The sequence below is a fragment of the Convolutriloba macropyga genome, chromosome 2 (assembly GCF_964194025.1).
Source record: "Convolutriloba macropyga chromosome 2, txConMacr16.3, whole genome shotgun sequence".
NCBI lineage: Eukaryota > Metazoa > Xenacoelomorpha > Acoela > Convolutidae > Convolutriloba > Convolutriloba macropyga.
In genome coordinates this window covers 63,055,706-63,077,514 of record NC_134469.1, presented here as the reverse complement: position 1 = coordinate 63,077,514, position 21,809 = coordinate 63,055,706, and the positions used below count along the sequence as shown (strand labels likewise).

At 38.7% G+C, this 21,809-nt stretch overlaps 2 protein-coding genes across 4 annotated transcripts in view; both read right to left on the bottom strand.

Moving 5' to 3' along the window:
- LOC142334960 (uncharacterized) overlaps positions 1-13,283 on the bottom strand; it is a 36,509-nt gene extending 23,226 nt beyond the window's left edge. Inside the window, exons 1-2 of the mRNA XM_075383289.1 lie at positions 12,926-13,283; positions 9,632-12,601 (exon numbers count right to left, since the gene is read on the bottom strand). Coding sequence (XP_075239404.1) covers positions 9,632-12,601; positions 12,926-13,283 — 3,328 coding nt within the window. The remainder of the gene's footprint in view (positions 1-9,631; positions 12,602-12,925) is intronic.
- The window catches only part of LOC142334590 (uncharacterized), a 113,229-nt gene that overhangs the window by 25,411 nt on the left and 66,009 nt on the right, over positions 1-21,809 (bottom strand). Inside the window, exon 1 of one of the 3 annotated variants that reach the window (XM_075382741.1) lies at positions 1,179-1,197. The exons of the other annotated variants lie outside the window; for them this stretch is intronic. The gene's annotated coding sequence lies outside the window, so the exon portion shown is untranslated. Of the gene's footprint in view, positions 1-1,178; positions 1,198-21,809 lie in introns of those variants that run through there. 3 annotated transcript variants of the gene reach the window in all.

The following is a 21,809-nucleotide window of genomic DNA, read 5'->3' as shown; positions in this document are numbered from 1 at the left end:
ATTATTTTTTCAAAAAATTCTAAACGTATTTTTTAACTGCGCCCTTTTTAGGTTTTGTGTATTTTCTACCTAGTCTCTTTTGGCCATCTGTTTAATTTAAGTACAATTTAAACCGGTTATTTCATATTTTTGTGACTTTACTTTAACTTTTTTAGGCAATTTGTTTGAAAATGTAGGCATCGAGCATTGATCGAAATTATTAATTGTTTTGTTGCTTGCCTCGTCTCGTAGTCTCGTCAAAGGCATATATCATCGGTACTCTTAACCGGCGTTGTTTACTTCGTTTAATGGTTTGATTTTGAGGCATTTTTTTATCATGCATCACCTAATTCCGAAAAAAAAATTTTGGAGAGTTTGCTATCTCTTCCTCATTTGGAAGACTATTTTTTTTTAAAAGTGAATGATCAGGGTCGGAATACTATGTGCGAACGCACATTACCGAGCCTCCTTGTTAAGTTTTCCTTTCAAAAGTATAATTAATGAAAGTTTTTACGACGTGTCTAGAACGATGACGATAACATTGAAACTAAATGATAAAGAAATAAATTGGATGAAGAATCTATTCACAGAAAGAAAGACATTTTTATTAATTACAATTGAGCATTGTTGTTATTGTGGATTGGAAATAGTCGCTTCATTAACAAAAACTAAATCTAAGTTGTTCATATGGTATAAAAAGAGACACATAATTGTGAAGGCACTACAATACGAATTCGATAACCTAAACAACTGCTGTAAACTGGAACAAATTGGCAAATGATTTTGAGTAGTTTTTTTAAACGATCTTCAGTTCAAACACGCCGTTTAAACACCCACGGCAAATTAGAGATGTAAAAAGGAAAACATCAAATCCATTATTCTATAATGAATTTAGTTCTTTCCCTTGAAAAACTTTGTTTTCTGTTCATATGTTCACATTTTCCATTCAAGCATAGGCAGTGTATGGGGGGAGGGGATGAGAGGGGGAGGGGGGTGATAACCTTTTTTAATCGTGTTGAACCAAACCCTTTGATGCCTAAATTCACCTTGAAAAGCTTTTAGGTGTATTCAAATATTTAAAAGAGGGAGTACGATTTGATGGTGAATGAAGGTGAAAATAGGAAAGAGGAGGTTCATTGTCAAATTATCTCCTTTAAAAGTAAACAACCTTGATTCAAAGTTGTGCTAAAGAGGCATACCTTAATGGACTTCAATTTATCCTATTTCGAAAAAAAAGGAATTTCAACTGTGATAAATAATTATCAATGTTTTTTTGTTCAGCGTGGTGCAAATATAAAACGTTGTGCTATAACAGTAATTTTCCAACTCAACTAAGTTAAAAATAGGTATAAATAATTCAAAGTTACGTGACATGCTTATGTAGTTATGACTTGTGTGAATTATCCAATTATAATTTTTAGTGGGCACATAAATTTTAGAGCAGGTGCTACAATTTTACACTAATGTGCCATATATCAATACATAGTTTGCAACTGGGGACATCAAAAACACCTGGGCTGATAATTAATGGTCCAAATTGTTGGTGATCTTTGTCTGGACACAGAATATAAAATAAGGGAGGAGCAGTCTGAACTTTAACATAACTTACCGTGACGTGTCATAGTTTGTTGAAATTACCTTTATTCTATATGTAGTTTAAACTTATTTAATCGAGTTGTACAGAAGAGTTAGTTCACTCCAGCAGAACAAAAGTTATTTTGATTATGAAAGGAGATATCAATATGTATTGTAGTCGATTTCTGACCACGCAAAAAGTCATTGTCACAAATAGGTTGATCAAATATAGTAAAATTTTAGAATCATCTACATTGCGATCTCAAGGACAATTTCATTAAGACAAATGGGTGACAATAACCTAATAGTTGAGATTGAAATATTTTTTAAGATAAATTTATTATAATGCAAAAGGCCCATTATGATACTTCATAGTACTTTATGGTAAAATAAAGGAGTCTGAAAGTTTTTAGCAGATTCAGATAAATTTATGACCATCTTAACTAAAATAAAACCACGTTAACTCGTAAAATTGAAAAAGCTTGAGCAAAAATCCGCGAAAAAGTCAAGTTGATACAGCAGGACTGATATAATTCCAAAAAGCACAAAATGCATCTGACGGACTGCCCAATAAAATTTCCTGATCAATGTTTTGCTCAATGAATGACAATGTTTGCCTGGATGCTGTAAAGTTAAAGAGCATCTGAGCTCAGCGAACACACAATACACACTTTTTACAGGGGCACCAAAAGGAATAGAGAAACATTCCACTGGTTTCAAAAATTATAGGAAAGCCTTGATAGCATGCATTGGAAAACAAAGGTACACAGCTCCAATAGTAAGTCAGCAAAATAATAATTTTCTTGACAACACAGGTGCATCTTAGGCCCGTCATTCACTCCGTGTGATTTAAAAACAGTTATGCAGTAGTTTTAGATCAAAATCTGCTATCAATCCACATTGACATTAATGGTCAACGCAAGACGAGTTTCTCGTTGGTATCATAACCATCACATAACTTATTGATCAAGAATGGATCAAGAAGAAGCCTCAAAGTATAAGGAAAAAATGTATATTATAACAATTTAACAATTTATTTAAGGCAAAAATTGCCAACAAAAGTTTATTAAAATTTGTCGTAACATGAGTTTGCCCTAGTTTAAGTAAATTTAACTGAATTATTCTGCATTCAAACCTTATTGAATGTTTGAATAGAAATGTGCAAAAAGTATCTCGATTAAAGCAAAATTGAATGCATAAAAACTGCTGTTGCACATTTGTCATGCAGATCATAATACCAAAGGAGATGATTTATTCAAAGAACTCGCAAATTCACAAATTTTTCACCAAGCTTTGTTTTCTCGTGTACAAGGATTGGCACTCTCATCGATTGTCGACACTTCTCCTAGGCTGGAAAAGCGATTTGAACTATCCTAGATTTTACATCTTGTGGCCGATACTCAAAAAGACGCCGTTTTGCTTCGAAATTGACAAGTCGGTAAAACTACAATAATAATCACACACTGTCAGCACCTTTCAGCTTGAGCCTCTAGGGGTAAATTTGATGTTTACAGTTAGTAGTTCTCTTTGTGTTGTTTTAACTGCTACTGCCGTCTTAGGATCTTAAATACCAGTTGCAGCTTTTTAAAAGCGCCGTTTACAAATCTTTCTTGTGTTATTTTTCGCGGTTGGCTACACTGCAAGTGATGAGCTTGTGTTCGCAAAAGAGTTTTATTAATGAAGAGTGGAATCTAGCCAATCTTAGCAGACCAACAATTTATAGCCTTGCAGTAAGCAAGCTTGTAGACGATGTTGAAACTGTTTCTTCGCAGTTAAAAAGGAAGCTTTTTGTTGGAGAACTTGGAACACCTTCTCTTTCTAGGTTGGTTTTGTGTCCTAACTGTTCTAACGCGAAAGAGTGACAGTGAAAATCAAAATCCAATTCTACTGAAACTTCTAATTTTAATGTATTTGACAAGAAATTGCGTGTTCTTTTTTCTTGAGCTGCGTGCTTGAATATAATGCCTTGTCGACTTGATTCGTTGCAAGGCACATCCCAAGAGTTATATTATCTTTTCTACTCAAATCCCATCACAGATTCTGCTGCTTCTGTTTGAACTGTTAGACATCACATTTTCGGTACCGCTAATAGGTTTTTCACAAACAAACTGATCAAAAAGTCCAGTTCACTCTCGCCACTCTAAAGATCTTCTGATAACCCTTTTAACTTGAGGTCGCCATTCCTCTCTTAAAAGACTTATTACTGGCTGGTAAGTAGAGGATTAGCTTGGTTTACTGCACTTCATTTTGAGCTACAGTCAGATTGGTCTCAAAAATAGTTTTTTGTAAAAGTTTTCGATCCGTGATTGCAATTGACTTGTGTTTTTTTCCTAATGTTTGCTGAGCACGATGGATTTGAGAATACTCTTGCACCAGGTTAAAAGACTAGAAGTTTGTCTGACTGGGAAATGATTATTTAGTCTCGTTTCATGATGTTCAGTTTTTGGCAAGTCAAGGTCAGTACTTGGAGATGGTGGTCGAAAAAGGGTACGTTTGCAGCAGTATCTCAATAATTCTGCATACCCTCCTCTCTTTTCAATTAATGATGAATATAACAAATTCGGCGCCGTCTACTGTTGATCCAGATAATTTTATTGATATTTTGAAACATCTTTGATCGTTCAGACGTGAGTGGTTTCTGTCTTTCTTTTTTTTCCATTTTTCTTACGTTCGTTTTCCCACTCTTGATTTTGCTGATTACGACGCCGTGGCTCCTCTCCTTGCTTTGCCATCAAGTATGAAAGCTTCATTCAATGGTTTCCATTTTCTGACTTAACTGAGTTTGAAATTCGGAATAACTATTTTTTCAACTTTTTCCCGTACTCAAAATTTTGCATCTCTAATAGTCTTTTTCAGCTAACTTTGGCTTTTCATTGAGCATGCCAGTAGCTATGTTTGAATTCCACAATCTGTTTTCTGCCCTTACAGATAGAGGACGATGCCTCTGTGGTAAAACTTGCTAACGCTTGTAAAGGTTAAAAGTTCCTTGTAAGCTCCCTGTCCCATAGTTTGAATAACTTATGCGTAGATTGCGTCTATATTTCCTTACTGCTGTTAAAAATTCTAACAAAACTATTTTTTGCTTCGTGCCTAAATTTTCTCTTCATTTTTGCTATAAAAAATATCGCATGGTGCTTTTTTGAGGGGTTAACCAATAAGAAAATGTTTTAAATTTTTTGGAGACGTGGTTCATTGTGGGCTACACGTTCCAATTTGTTTGCTCCACCAAACGGTTGGTGTAACAATCAAACTTCTCAACATTTTAATGTTTTAACAAATTTGTATGGTGCTATCTGTTGTCATCTGGTTTGTCGTACATGTTAAGGAAGCCTAAAACCAGTTATTCGTTCGGTGATATTTCATTTTGTTTCAAGCAAGAAAGCTTTCCAAATCAAAAAGTTACTGTGAATATCAGCTAATTATCTCGATTCGGTACTTTTCATCAACGACCAATTGCTACACAAATGTTTTGTAGAGTCTGCTGAGACTTTTTGTGGAAATTAAGGATATGTGTTCTTGATCAACTAAATTGTAAAAAAGATTGGTTTCTGTCTGGAGCAGCTGCTCAAGCAAACAAGTGAAAACCGATTTGCAAAACATGGTTTTTTGCATTTAGCCAGGCACTGTTCTCCACTTAGTAACAATTGAAGTTCATTGTGAATATTGGTCCCTGATTTGTGTAAAGGAGTGCAACTTCAACGTCTGGAAGTTAAAAAAGCCGTGATTGAAAAATTAATTTCCCTCATTTACTGAACTGTGGAGGAGATATCACTACAAGAATCGGCTTTTCCATTAATTTATCAAGACCTGCGATAAAAGTTATAGTGATTTCTTTCTTGGTAATTTTCTTGATTTTTCAATACTAGCCTCCCGCCTTGGCAAGCACTAGACACATATGATTAAAATAAAGTTCCACAAAAACTACATCATAACACCCGTAATAGTTGTAGAATCCCATTAAATAATCTGAAACGTAACAAATCTCTGAACTTCAAACTTCAGAAATGAAAAAAAGTTTTTTTCTATTAGATAGTTTTCCTATAAGACTTTTTATCTGTCCTATCATCATTTGAGTAAAACGAGATAAATTATTCAAATAACAATTAGATTCAAAAATAATAAACTATCTATTCAAAAAAGAACTATCCGAGTCCAGGCATTAACGTTTTGTTTGAGACAATGCCCTGAAAGCTACCTAAGAATATTCAGTGAAACTGCACAGTTTGAATCAATAGATTCAGAATACGATTAGAGTCAGAAGAAAAATAAGAACTGGAAACGTTGCATTATTCCAATTTTTTTGGCAAAAAAGTCACAGGTACTTATAGGTTCGTTACAAGGTCTAACGCTTTCACTGTTATGCCAACTGTTTCTCAAAAAAACTTATAGAATGCAGAATAAATTGATTACAAAAAACAGTTGGTTGATAGAAAGATCATCAGTGTTAGCTGAGGCACTTGGTAAGATCACTAAATATTGCCACAAAATCACTAAATGACATTTAAAAAAAAACAAAGAAAATCTTCAGAAAAATTACATAAATTTCACTTCGTTAAAACGGTTATCGAATGTTCAGATTACGAATTTACACAAACCGGTATCTCTGTAACAAAAAATAAAACGTCAGTCGTCTCTTTCGAAATGATCTTGGAAAATTTATTCCAAATCCTCCTGAACTATCGCACCCACTCTATCTGTTACTTAAAATGTTGTCAAAAATAAAGGGTTACACACACTCGAAGTAAATTTTACACTTGTCAGTGAAGAAAGTGCACTCGCAACAAGAAAAACACTTTCCAATCATGCTCCGGAAAAGCGAATCAAATAAGACGCTTCACGATCGGGAAAAGCGCAGCATTGCATCAGTGAGCACAAGCTGGAGAGAGATTAGCAGCTTTTGCATCAACTTCCCCATTTAAAATGAAGACAAACTTACAGTCAATGAGTTATAAATCTTTTAATCGGCCTGGTCAATGGAATGTTTGAAATGAAAATGTTTTTGGAAAATCATTTACAGTTAAACAGATCGTAGACCAATGTTATCAATAATGAAAAAATTTTTCTAAAAAATCCTACAACAGTAGATCGAATTTTTGGCTCAATCACTTGTTACATATTGAAAGAAATATTTAACATAATCTGAGTGCAAAATGGGACAGTTGATTGCACTTCACGCCGACGAAGGAGGACGACCAGTGAGCAAACGTTTCAAACAAATATGACGGAACTGGCGGTTGCAAAAAGACTTGCTCTACTTTTGATGCGATTGCTGCAATTTATTCACATTCCTCAACCAGTAGTTGTCAATCACAGCACAATAACGAAGCAGATGACGAACATTTAATTCAGAACATGAAAGCTCAACGATCAAAAAGGTGTATTTTGGTTTGAGCCCTCATTTTCTGCATTCAAACGTTAACGTGAGGCAAAAAACAATGGACTACTGGCTATCCTCTGCGATCAACCAACTCTCTCGAACAACACCCGGACGGACAGTCTAATAAAATATTTCAAAATTTCTCCGAGGAGATTCTAGCTCCAGATGAATTCATAGTTAATGGAGGCCGAGATTGCGTTTTGCACGCTGGCGTACAACGCCGTAAGGATATAAATCTTGACCTGCATTGATTCTATCGGGAACTGCATTTTGAGTCAGAGTGACTGAGTTGACAAAAGCGTTGAAATCTAAACGAAATCCATTTTAAGAAGCAGCCCACGCGCCTCTCTACCTAACACACCTGAGATTTTTATGGATGATTCCTTTCGATCAATAAGCATTCAATTGTATCTGCATGGAAAGCTTCTGGAAAAATGGGCCATTTGTAAACCCTGCACAAAAATTGGTAAGAACCTCAAATCTTCCAATACGTCATCTCATTTGAAACCTCTTTCTGTAAATTGCGTTGAACATAATGTAGAAATTCAATTACTTTTTGTAGGTTCATTATTCAAGAAAAAGAATATTTAGCTTGTTCTGACCGATGTTGTTAGTATCCTACAGTAGAAATAATAGAAAAAAAACAGATCAGAAAAACAGAGTTCCCTATCAGATCAGAGCAAGCATGGCGTCTCATTGGCAATAAAATTAATTGAGTATGTTTCCAACGATTGCATTCAATCTCATAAACTTTGGTCTGGTCGAAAGAAAATTTCAAGCACAAAAAAACAGTCATGCATTTCGGAGGTTAAAAATATTTGCAATTAAAAGGTCATTTTGCTCAAAATTATATCAAATGCGAATATGTAACTACAAAACACTAATTACATCACTATTGCAGCAGACACACATCGGGTGCCGATTACACCCCCTAAGTAAAATCAGTAGGCAGCCAATTCGGTTAAATTCCACATAGAAATGTACTTCAGATCACTATATAGAAAATGACAAAATTGTTGAATACAACCATCTGGAGGATACCTGCTGGGTCTTAGCTGAGCGAAGCGAAACTCTGATAGATGATGATGTGTGTTGTGCCTCATTATCGTATCGAGTAATAAGTTTGAATATTTCTTGAAAGAAAAAGTATATAAAATTCAAGACTCAATTTGTAAGGCTTTACTATGTATCGGGACATAGACAAACTCACGAAGAAATTTTCATGATCTATTTACGTATAGAAACATGTGTAACAAGCGTATCTCGAACGTACAAGACGATAACATTACCTATGATAACACACAAAAAACAATAAGCTCTCTATACGAGAGAAAACCGCATGTTTTTTACTGCATTAGACAACCAGAAGGTCGTCCGCCAAACGTATCTTTGATCTCTAGTTGAAGGTCGAAAAGAGGTCAAAAACCTATTAATTTTAACCTAAAAACCATACACAAAATTTTATGGGGGCAAAAAGTTCTGACTTTGACGGGATTCAAACCAGCGACCTCTGGGGCGCGGGCCAGAGGTCTTAACCGCTCGGCGAAATGGGCTATAGAACAATCTGTGCGAACGCACATGTTATTTCCTCTCGCTTGAACGCATTTGCATTGGCAACATCTTCCGGCCCCAAAAGTGATGATTCTAAGACAGGCATTAGATTAATTACGGGGCGGGATAGGGTGCCGTTTGGTGTTTGCACTTCGGCAGATCGCGCGATTCCATCGTTACCGTAACGCAGACTCGAAACTCTAGCGAGTGGATAGTGGCCCCTTGGGCTGTCGTCATCGACTATCCAGACTAAGTCGCCAGTTTTCAGCATTCCGGTTGGTTGAGTTCTCCATTTGGGGCGGCGGTTCAACGCAGGGACGTACTCTTTTAACCAACGCTTCCAAATCTCATTCGCGTAAGCTTGCGCTCCAGCATACCTCTTACGATGGTTAAAGTCATCAACCGGAGCGAGTGAAAGCAAACAGGAACTGCGATTTCCAAGGAGGAAGTGGTTCGGCGTCAAGGCGTCGAAGTCGTTAGCGTCGGAACTAACCGGCGTCAGCGGGCGGTTATTCAGCGTCTGTTCGACTAAACAGAAAGTCGTATGAAGTACTTCATCAGTAAGTCGGCGGTTGTCGAGTATGGCGTACAAAGTTCGCTTGAAACTACGCACAAGCCATTCCCAGACGCCTCCGTGATGCGGCGACGCAGGCGGATTAAATTTCCATTTGATTCCCTTCTGTGCGAGTTTTGAAGCTATCAATTTTGCATCCCAATTGAGCAGACATGCCAATAGGTCCTTGTCTGCACCGAAAAAGTTCGTCCCATTATCAGACCAGATTACTGATGGCATTCCACGGCGTGCGATGAATCGCTCGATACCCATCACACAGGTGTTTGCATCCATCGAGTGCGCTATCTCAACATGCACGGCACGAGTCGTGAGACATGTGAACAAGAAGCCCCAACTTTTCTCAGATGAGCGGCGTATCGTTACGTAAAAAGGTCCAAAGTAATCTAGACCAACGTTGGTGAAAAGCGGACTCTGAAACCCAAGTCGTTCAGACGGAAGATCAGCCATCATTGTCTGGACGGGTGTTGCATTTCTTTTTCGGCAACGAACGCAACTGAAGCGAATAGAACGGAGTGTTGAACGAAGTTTCAGGACAGCAAATTTTTGTTGGATAAGTGCACGAAGATAATCGATACCTTCATGGTGATGTTTCAGATGCATGTGGCGTAGGAACAACAGAACTAATGGATGGCGTCCATCAAGTATTATTGGATGCTTCAAGTCAAAGTCAATTTCGGCGAGTCGTTTAATGCGACCGGTGGACCGTAGTAGGCCACCAGGTCCAATGAACGGCGAGTAAACGGCAATACGGCTTTTCATGTTAATTTGTTTTTCTTGAGCAAGCTGTTGTCGCTCAATGGGGAATGATTCAGACTGAATAATTAACTGCAGCTTTTGTTCTGCAGCGCTAAGTTCTTCCGGATCAACTAATTCCTTTCCAGAAGACCGATAGGCGAGATGACGAGGAAGTAATCGCATGCAATACGCAAGAATCCTAAGCAGTTTAGGATACGAATTGAACTTACGGAACGGAAGGCTAAAGTCACTTTTGAAAACGTCGGTTATCAAAGTGGAAGTCTTCTCTGAAGAGGATGCTTCAGTTGAATGACTCTTCAATTTGATGTTTTTGACTACATAGGTATTCGGCTGCAACGGGAAATCGGACGTTCGGAGAAACTGGGGACCATGCAACCAACTGCTTTTTTGGAGCGCTTCAGAAGACATTCCTCTGGTACCTGCGTCGGCTGGATTAGCATGAGATGCAGCATGATGCCATTGATCAACACTTGTCCCTTCAAGAATCTCCGAGACGCGGTTTGCGACAAATATCGGTTGCTTGTCCAGTGAGTTCAACCATTGGAGGACAGTAGTGCTATCTGTCCACATAAACGTGTTTTGAACAGGTACGGTAAGTGCTTTGCATATTTCTTCTCTCAATCGGGCTGCGAGCAAAGCTGCCTGTAGTTCAAGCTTCGGCACGGTGAGTGTCTTCATTGGGGCGACACGTGCTTTTCCAATCACGAATGCAAGTTCGGTACGTTTATTTTCAGATGGTGGACTGACAAGTGCACGCAAGAACGCAACTGCGCTAAAAACTTCCGGAGAACTATCTCCGAATACGTGCATTTCGAGGTGTTCAAAAGGACCGGAAAAATAGCAGCGATGTATGGTTAACAAAGCCAGCGTTGGTAACTCAGAACTCCAGGAGGAGAATTGATCAATCATTTCATTGGGGAGTCTTTTATCCCAGCTCTGACCATGTAAACGCCAGACATTTTTCAGGAGAAGTCGTGCTGTGACGGTAAAAGGAGCAACTAAGCCAATGGGATCGAATACTTTGGCTACTAAACTCAAAACCAACCTTTGCGTGACAGCTTTACTGCAATCACAAGAAGTGCCGCGACTTACTACTAGAGTGGTTTTGGTATGATCCCATTTTAATCCCAAAACATGGGAGGATGTCTCTTCCATTGATGCACCAATGACTTTCGGAACAGACTCAACTGATTGATCTTCAAGCTCTTCTAGTAAACCTGGGACGTTACTAATGAACTTAGTTAGTTTGAAACCACCCTTACTAAGTAATTTGACCAAGTCTCGTGACCGCTTGAGCGCCTCATCAGGAGATTCCATTGAGTCCAGGTAATCATCCATATAGAATTTTTCATGAACTGCCTTTGCTGCGTCTGGATACTCTTTTTCATGATCTCGTGCTGTTCGCTGCAACGCGTAATTTGCGCAAGTCGGTGAGTCTTTTGCGCCGAAGATGTGTCGAGTGTACTGATACACCTCAACGGTCTTTGAGGGGTCCTCCCGCCACAAAAAACGGAGAGCTGGTTGATCAGATGGCAACACACCTACCTGCAGGAACATTCCCTCGATGTCAGCGGATACAGCAATTCGATGCTGACGGAATCTGATCAGCGTGTGAATCAATTTCTGTAGAAGATCTGGACCAGTTAGCAGCACTTTGTTCAAAGAAACTCCTTGAAACTTGGAGGCACCATTGAGGACCCTTCGCACCTTACCAGGTTTGTTTGGGTTCATGACCGGATGATGCGGCAAATACCATTTCCTGCCGGGTTGATGCTCAGTTTCCTCACCGGTTTGCACTTTAACAACATACTTTTTACTCAAATCTTCTCGTATTGTTTGTGAGTAGCGTTCGCGTAAGTCGGGATCTTTACTAAGTCTCTTCTCTAAGGACTTCAGCTGGACCAATGCAGAAAAATAATTGTTGGGAAGTTTGACTTCATCGGACGACCACAACATACCAACGAAGTAACGACCTTTCTCGTGTACGGTTGACTGTTCGAGAATTTCGACGGCTCGACGGTCGGACGCTGAGCGCGGATCCACTTGCTTAACAGCCCCGTATGATTCCATGTCATACCACGACTTGATTTGTGTCGCCAACTCAGAGTCATGTTCAACTACCGCTTTAAAGCTTGTCGAGATTAGACCGGACGCTGACGGCATTGGACCACTTAGTACCCATCCTAACGCTAAACGAACGGCAACGGGTGAGGATTTCGAGTCGGTTTCGAAATACTCGAGCGGGCGGATGGCGTGGTACGCGTCTTGACCAAGTATCATCTCTACGTTCGCGTAATCATAACTCTTTGGAGGTAACACACTCAAATGAGGATATTTATCTTGCAGGGTAACTATATCAATTTTTTCAGACCCAACGCGAAGGTTTTCTTTCACGTACGGCAACAACTCAAACGGAGAACAGGTATTCTCACCAATTGGGGTCACTTTAACCTGAACAGCTTCAGTGTTGATTGTCTCTTGCGTATTGATACCGTTCACCGTCAAATTGAACGGTGTTCCTCTCAAATGGAGACGTTTCGCGAGTTCACTGGAGATCCAGGAGTGACTGCATGCTGTATCGCAGAGAACAAGTGCTCGTGCGCACTTCTGTGAATGTCCCTCTAGATCGACTTCGATGACCTGCAAGAGACCCTTGACATCAGTGATTGATGTGAGTCCTGATGTGCTGCTTGTTCCGTGAGTACTTGCATCGTCTACAGCGGTTGTTGACGTTTTTGTTGAATTGACTTTTGGTTGTGATGTATCAGCAGATTTGTTTCGGCCGCTTGCTGGGAAAATTCACTCAGCACCATGCAGCAAGATGTTATGGGTACTGCGACAGCCTTCGCGATTACATTTGCGCTGATTCGGACACGTACGAAACGAGTGCTTACCATTCAAGCACGAAAAGCAGAGTTGGTTCTCTGCGGCTATTTTAGCACGCTGCGTCGGAGTTTTTTCCTTAAAAGTCTGACATCGCCAAATCGGATGTTGTGATTTACAAAGTACGCAAGGTGCGTGATCATTCTTTGAAATTTGAGACTGCCTATTAACACTATATGACTTCGAGTTGGACGCGAATACTTTCGAAGACACTTTGGTCTTTACTGCACCATTGCTGTTGGTGTCTTCCGGTTTGCTTCTGAAAGAAGTGGTTTTCATGCGATCATGACCCTCCGCTCTTTCTTTCAACCAGTCGTTGAAATCCAACATTGTAGGGCGAATCAAGTCTCTTTTCACAGTGTGCAGAACTGCCTGATTCAAGAGTGACGAACTCTGAAGATCTGCATCATAGGACAAAGACCTGAAGACGCCAACAAGACTAGAGACAGTTGTGGAAAAATGGATGATTTGATCAGAGCTGTGCATCTTATTTGAAGGGTAGTTTGCCCATTTGTCAAGGTGAGCAGTGACAACTGCTTGGGGTTGTCCGAACTTTCGCTCAAGTGTTTTCAGTGCATCTCTGTACATTTTTCCACAATAGGCGAATTCTGCAATGGCATCTTTGGCTTTACCTACTACGAGAGTTTTCAATTATGTCAACCTAATGTCATCACTTAGGGCCTGCGAATCCATAGCGCTCTTAAATTGGCCGTACCATTCATGCCACTGCAAGGGATTACCATTAAACTTAGCTAGGTTCCAATCTGGTAGGAGATCCTTCTTGTTGAGAGTAAGAAGTTCAGCTAGGTCTTTCATTGTAACCCTACTCGGTGCTTGATGCATTGCGGGGTTAATCATTGGAGGAGGAAACGGGTAATACGGGAGTGTCGGCATCGCGTAGCCTGGAGCGGACGCTGGAGAAAGTACCTGCGCAGATACACTCGTTCTCGAGATCGGATTTTGGTAGTATGTTGTACCGCCAACTGTGGCAGCCGAAACCGGTACACTTGTGTTCACATTTACGGATGTGCTTTGAGACAAACTTGGGGGACAATTTACGGTAGCGGTAGACGGGTTTACACTGGCCAACTTCCATGAGGCTAAGTTTGGGACATAATGACTGAAGGGTACTGATGCTTGAGGACGGTTTCGGGATATGATATCCCCACTAGGTATATTGGACGACAAGTTCTGCGTTAAGTTATGTACGGATTGCGCAGCATTTTGACTTGGATAAGAAGTGTAAATCGGTGTTATTAAATTCAGAACGGGTGCTGTGTTCAAATCAGCAGTCGAGAGCACAGTTACTGTGCTACTATCGACGACATTGTTCGCTGGTGGCACGAAAAAGTTTTGTGAATAAGCCAGTAAACTACGATAGTATGCGGCTTCTTGCTCTGCGTATGTGTTCCAAACATGCGTTGATGTGTTAATCAAGGGATCTGTCAAATGGTTTGTGTTTGTGTTCAAGTTGATTGGATATTCAACATTAGGCAATCGGCCTCTTTCAGGCGATCGATCAACAAGTTCGCCAGCAAGTGAACTCTCTCTCGGTTCGTTCGATCGGGGGAACGGGACTGAAGCTTTTCCGTTTTCTATGCCAGTTTCGTTAACTTCAAAGGAAGATTGCTGAATGAGAGGCGGTAATTGACTATCACGGTCTGCAGGCTGGGCTGGATCTGATGACGGTTCCTTGTTGGGACCTGATTTCGTTCGGTGCTCCTGATTTTGACCGGAACTCGTTTGAACTGTCTTATCTGGAGCAGTGAGCGTGTTTTCATTGTCAGCAGACTCAAGCCATTCATTTACAAGGTCGTCATTCTTCATTGAATGGTAGCTACCACGTCTTGATTCTTTGTCTGCCTTACTCTTGCTAAACAACGATTCAGTATCCATGAGACCAATTTCTTGCATTTTTGCCTCAATGAGTCGTTTACGGTTATCTTCCTGCATTTTCTCAAGATCATTTTGGCGTTTCTTAGCGAAGAGTTCCATGTCATGTTTTCTTTCGGCCAATTCTCGCTCCCTTAGAGCCATCTCAATATCATATTCTCTTTCGGCAATTCGCGCTGCGGCTTTGTTCTCCTCTTCTATTTCCTCGCGTCTGAGTTTAGCCAAAAGTAGTTCTTTTCTACGCAGTGTGGAAGCATTTGATGCTGTTCTGCATGTGGAAGTCTTTTTGGAATGGTGAGACAACTTGCTAGAACTATCAGTATCTAGGACTGAGTCTATGTATTTTCGAGCGGTTTTCATGTAATCATCATGCCTTTTGTTAACAGTTTCTAGCCATTCCTCAACTTCTGCTTTATTTTTCTCTGCCTGCTCAGTTTTCGCGGCGAGTGCTAGTAATTGATCATTTTTAGAGATGGCACTCATCAAGAGATCTTTACACCTAGTTACCAGCCTCTCTACTTTTACGCGTCTGGCGCATTCCTGAATTGCGTCATCGATACTCTCATAGGCTGTGCAAAGCTCTCTCTCAATTTTTGTTCTTGCGTCATGCAACTTAAGAACTCGCTCTCCAATAGATTTTGACATGCTGATTTATTACGGGTTTACTTTTGAAAGGATTTGGGGATAATGGTCTCAACGCTTGAACGTACACAATTGAAACAAAAATACAAAAGGGGTTAACACTAAAGAAGTCAGGCCAAGTCGTGGAGCACGAACGAAGCACGGGGTGTAAAGGCGGACAAGTAATACGGTATCGAGAAATGGAGCTGGAAACGCACGGCGGTCGAGACGTAACCGAGCGCAGCGGACGGCTGAGTCTCAAAACACTCTTGAGTCTCGTAACCCCTGTAGTTAGAACCGAGGACACAATAACTCAAAAGCTTTTGAGACCCAGAAAACGGGGGACGGCGAGTGAAACATGCAACGTGCGAAACGAGGTGAAGAAGCCGAACGATTTAAGTGCGACCGGCAGAAACGGAAACGCAAAGGCGGGAAAAGGAACGAAAGCAAGCTCTGGATGAGCGGACGCGAAAAGCGAGCGGTTAAATGCACGGACGACGCGCAACGAAGACGATACACGGCGGAACGACTAGGTATCACAACTAACTAGCTTAATAACCCCTATAAGCTAAACTGAGGTCACAAAACCAGAAAGAAGTAAACCTAGTTAGAAATCGACGCGGTTGCGGCTTCAGCGGCAAGTTTTTTATTCTTTTTCGCTCTACGGCGTCGCTTACTGAGCTTACTATGGCGAGTTTTCTTAAGCAAGCAACTAAGTGAATTCTGATGTGTTAATACTAATGTAAGTGACTTTAATTCAAGATGATGTTTCTGATGCAATTGATAGTACTCTTTAATCAAGTTCTGATCCCTTTGCTTGCGCTTCGATACTAAATCAGTGATCACATGAAGAGTCACTATGCTTGTTTGCTTAGGAAAACCAAAGATGTTTGGTGCGCCGTTACGCGGACAATAAACAATTGCTTTCAAACGGTCTTGATAATGTTCTAATACGGTAGCAAGTTCCGGCAACGCAAGTTCGCGGTAGTTATTCGTTCTATGCGATGTTAACGAATTATTTATGGCGTCGTGCCAGATGATTATATCACTTTTGTGCTGGAAAACGTTATCCAACTGATATTGTACCGTTTTTCTATAGTTAACAGCGAAAGGATTCAAGCTTAAACCGGGAAGTGAAAATACAGTGCTTTTATACCGATTTTGACTGTTTTTTGGTAGACTATTTATGGCGTGGAACAACGAACTAGCACCCAAAATGAATACCATAGGCTCACATCAACGTGTATTTACGGTATGGGGACAAAAAACTACGAACCTTTCCTGTTTTTTGATGTTTTTTGAGATTTTTTCTCAAAAATTGTTAAAATCGACAATTTTCAAAAATTTGGTCAAAATTCAAATTTTTTGTTGAATACCTGTATTATAGTGTTACCCCAACTATACTGAACAATAATTTACCAGTTTCTCAAAAATTTGACCAAATTTTTGATTAATCAAATTTTCGACCTAAAAAATGCAAAAAAATTCGATAAATTTATCGAATTTTTTTGAAAGTTGGTTTTTCAAGTTCCCACCCCTCAGACACGTTTGGCTAATATCAAATTAATGCCCAAATATGAAGTTCAAGTTTTTCGACTAAAACCAGTTTTTTGTCAGTTGTCGGGTTCTTTCGTCTATTTTGACGCTATATCATCAATTTCTGTCGTATCCCAGTTTTTTCATTTAAAATGTTTCGATCTTACAGTTTTTCTGACGTTTCGCCCTTGAAATCCTCAGTACATTCACTTTTGGGTTTCCAGAAGACTCGCTCAATGTGCTTCGGTCATCAGTTTCACTCCTAGCGTTGGTGACCAAAACCACACTTCTCTCTCTTTGTGGAGTCCGGAAATCGGCTGTGAAATGATTCTGGTTCGTTATCACTGTTGGTGGACCAAATGTTGTGCCTCGTTCTCGTATCGAGTAATAAGTTTGAATATTTCTTGAAAGAAAAAGTATATAAAATTCAAGACTCAATTTGTAAGGCTTTGCTATGTATCGGGACATAGACAAACTCACGAAGAAATTTTCATGATCTATTTACGTATAGAAACATGTGTAACAAGTGTATCTCGAACGTACAAGACGATAACATTACCTATGATAACACACAAAAAACCATAAGCTCTCTATACGAGAGAAAACCGCATGTTTTTTACTGCATTAGACAACCAGAAGGTCGTCCGCCAAACGTATCTTTGATCTCTAGTTGAAGGTCGAAAAGAGGTCAAAAACCTATTAAGTTTAACCTAAAAACCATACACAAAATTTTATGGGGCAAAAAGTTCTGACTTTGACGGGATTCGAACCAGCGCCCTCTGGGGCGCGGTCCAGAGGTCTTAACCGCTCGGCGAAATGGGCTATAGAACAATCTGTGCGAACGCACATGTTATTTCCTCTCGCTTGAACGCATTTGCATTGGCAACAATATGAACGACGCCCAGATAACTGCTACATGACGATAGAGTGACAACACAAATACATTTTTGTCAGGATTAAATTTGCTCCCTAAAATGAGAAACATTTCTTAATAGAGAAGTCCTTTGAGGATGCATTGGTAAGGAAGACATTATGAAGTTGATATACAGACAAATTTTAAAAGATATCTATGAAACATTAGCATTGATATCAACAGTAGTGAACGTTTTGCCGACTACATCTTTGATTAAGGGACTCGGTCTTCCTAGAAATATTGTCAGAAAGAACAATTTCTCCAAATTTGACACAAAGGCGCGGGAATAGACAGACCTCTAGACTTATCCGCAATGTAAAACAGCTCACAAATGTAAAAGTCACTAAAAAATGATCAGCCAACATCTGAAGGACCTCAAAAAATCGTGATGATATTAATATTTCATCATCAACATGTCAATGACATTTCTGGGCTGTCAGCTCTGAAGTCAAATATGTTTTATTTGTTGAATTCGAAAAAACCAGCAAAGCCAAGAAAATCTACAAATTCGTCCCATTAAATCTCAACAAAAACAGACCTGTATGTTTACTCAAGCCTGCACCAGTGACTTTCTTCCAACAAACGCCATAGAAGATCCCCTGGTGACTACGGCTATTCGAACCGACCCTACATTCCTAGCCCTAAATCTGACACCGAGAGTAACCAAAAAAAGAGGCAGCTTGTTAGCGACGCAGAAAATCAACAAAATAAATTTGTTATCACTGTAAGCTGAACAATTATTCAAGAACCGCCCACTAGTGCAAAGAATTGATTTTTTGTTAGACAACTGACCCCAGAAATCAATTCGTGCTTTGGATTATACTTCTCCAGTTTAAGAGTATAACGAAGACAGAGGTCACGATGTCATTTTGGGATGGAGAAACCATAATAGGAAAATTGCATCTATGAAAACTTCAAAACACAAAAGTCTAAACTGCCTTAATTCTATTTTTCAGTTCTCATCTGGTTTATTTGTCTGTGAAACGTAATCATTTAAACTTCCGGTGCATATATTACAACCCTTTTAATCTGATGCAACTTCACTACGTTTGATATCCATTTCTTCTGACGCGGCATTATGTTAACTCTAAGCTTTCTCGATACTATTGTTTCGACCTTAAAATTCATGCACACGCAGTTAACTTGCCTCACTATTTTAATTTTGTTTGAAGGAAGAGGTCGTTAATCTGATCTTTTTGCCCATTAATTTAAGAATGTTCAATTTCCATTTCTTTTGAATCTGCGATAGTAATGATCCCAACACCTAACTTAATTTTCTGTTTCAGGAATAAAATTAATGACCAAAAGTTAAAAATTTTTCCGAAAGTATTTTAACATTTTATCATTGTTTATTAGTTCACTTAGATTTCCTTTTCCCACTTTCAGGAAAATTTGCTGATAATCTTTTTCAGTTTCGTTTTTCAAAATCTGATGATCTCATATAGAAACAAGTTACCCCACTATTGTTTCTTCTGACTTCAATTCCACTGGCTCGCATATTTGTCGCAATTGCACACTGTCTTCTTAATGGAAAAATTTTAAAACTAAAGTGCACATGGTCGAAGTACAATTTGAATTTTGACCTCCGATCACACCACGGTTGCTGACTTATTTCGAACACAACATTTGCTCTACAATTCCAATATTCATCACTGCGATTATCTCATTCACCTAAATAGTTATAGAAATCAAGATTTCAAAACAATTAGAACTCAAAAAGTTCTCGAATTCTTGAAGACGTTTTTTTGCAGATATTGATTCATAACTTCGCCAATCCAAAAAAAACCGCAGAGTCTGCGTTTGCGAACACGAGTAAAATTCTGTCACCCCTTCCCGCGTGGGATAAAAATGGTTAAATTGTGGACAACTTTGACAAACAATTGCGGACAATGCATACAAAATTCTGTCACTTCTACCATTTCACTTTATAGATAAATTTGGTCTCCTGGATATTTTAAAGAAAAGTCCTTCAGTGCTAATTTCTGTTAACTTGTCAATTGTTTGGAACATCTTCTCGGAGAAATCTGAAGCTGCAGTTGCTCGATTTGACAAGAGTGGGAGCTGACGCAAGGAGTTAGAAGCTATTACCCAAAACCATCAGCAGTTTGAACAAAATTTTCTAAGTTAGCAAAAATTCAAAAAAAGGGATGGTCGAAGAAGAACAAAAAAAAGGAAGAGAACTTAATAATAAATTCAAGCTGCATTTTTATTTCATTTTCGTTATTTTTCTTCATATGGTATTGGTTATGTTTTGTGTTTGACTGGTTCTTGTTTTATATTTTATATTTTAGATCTTGCTAACAAAAATTGGAACATGTGGATATACTTAATTTTAATTCTGATCAAACTATCGATGTGAAAAAATGTTTTCACTGAGGGGTTTTCATACGAAAAATTTGCAATTGATCATCAGTCATTGTTCATCAGTCATTTTTCATCAGCCAATTGTAGCTGTTATTTCGCTGTTAGTGTTTTTCCTTCAGTTTTGCATTTAGAAATTATCACGACTCTTTAGGGATGATAGTTTTTTTTCTTTCCGAAACAAAATTTGAAGCAATTAAGGCATTTAAAACATTTAAGCAAATTTCTAACCATAAGCCACGGGAAATAATCACATTAAAACCGCGGATAAAAAAGACGCGGATAATAGTGACATTAAAGTTGCGGACAACAGCAACCCGGAGGATAGTGACAAGGACTCCAAAAATGCGGAATTTAGTAACGTTCATATCTTGGAAAGTAGTTACTTTAGCGCAGATGATAGTGACGCAAATTTCTGGACAATATATTAGTGAAAAAAATCTTTTCGCTGTTCTCGCGTGTCATCAATTTCCGAAATTGCGGGCATCAGTGGCAAACATTCCCAAAATTGAGTAAATTTGCAATAGTTTACCTCACTGTCATTGTTGTCGACGAAAGCCTATAACGCCTAATCTTAAAACGTGGTGGCGGACAATGCTGACTTTAGCAATTTGCCTGCTCAGAATGAAGGATTGGCGACGTAATGTTGTAGTATGCAAACTCTCAGTACAATGAGAGAAACAGCATTTATTAACAGGAAAATACCATTAATTGAACTAAAACTTTTTTTGCGATTTTGTCAGACCGATCAATGACAATTACGAATGGAATACCTCACAAAATAAATACGGCAAAGAAATGTGCCAATTTTGTCTCGAACGTCTAATATTTAGCGCTTTTTTAGACTTTTCGAGGCAGATTCTAATGGAAAGTATAAAATAGTACAAGAAATATGAAATGTAACATTCTTTTCTCCCAATGTATACCTCGTAAAACGCCGAAAATTTATCTTTTATTGTGGAAAACACCCTGAGAAAATTGCTCTGCCCAAAAAAATAAAATTGAATATACGGAAAATTTGTTTCCAAAACACAAAAATTAGAACCAACCTTCATGCAACTTTGACAATAAAAAACATTTGAACGGCATCTGTTTTCGAAGTATTCTAGATCTTCTCTGAATCAAAACACTTAAAATTGACATGGGGCTAGCATAAATAAACATGTGAAACTGTTGCAGCATCAGAGTGGAAATTACCTGTATATTTTATTTAATTAAACATACAGACTTTGCGGATTCAAATTTGTCTGGCTGATTGGTACCAGTTGTGATGGAATCAACCAATGAAAAATTTAATATGTGAACTCATATTAGCTGATGAATAGCTATAAAAAACGAAAATCCGAACTTTGAAAAAAGTTTAATCACTTTTCAGAAACTTCTCTTCAATAGCAGTTTCCATTCCATGAGTAATGCGAACTTTCAAAACTTTTTTCTCAACAGAAGCTAATATACCGGCCATGTAAAGTTTTGACAATTAACTCACTTTTATTCAAGAAAAAACTATTTTATCTGTCTATCATCATAATCGACTCAACAATAATGTTTTTTTTGGCTGAAAAATTATAGTCACATAAATGTCATGGGCATCAATTAGGCACAAAGATTTGTTTCCGACGACACAGAAAATTTCACAATTATGCCCTGAATTCTTCGGTACCTTCTGATTTAAAAGTTAAAAATATATCTATTCAAATTGAGTATTACTTTGGGTTTTAACCATCGTGGCAGTAGTAATAATTTCTTTTTCTTTTTGTCTCATTACCTTCCAGACGTTTTCTCACAGTTTT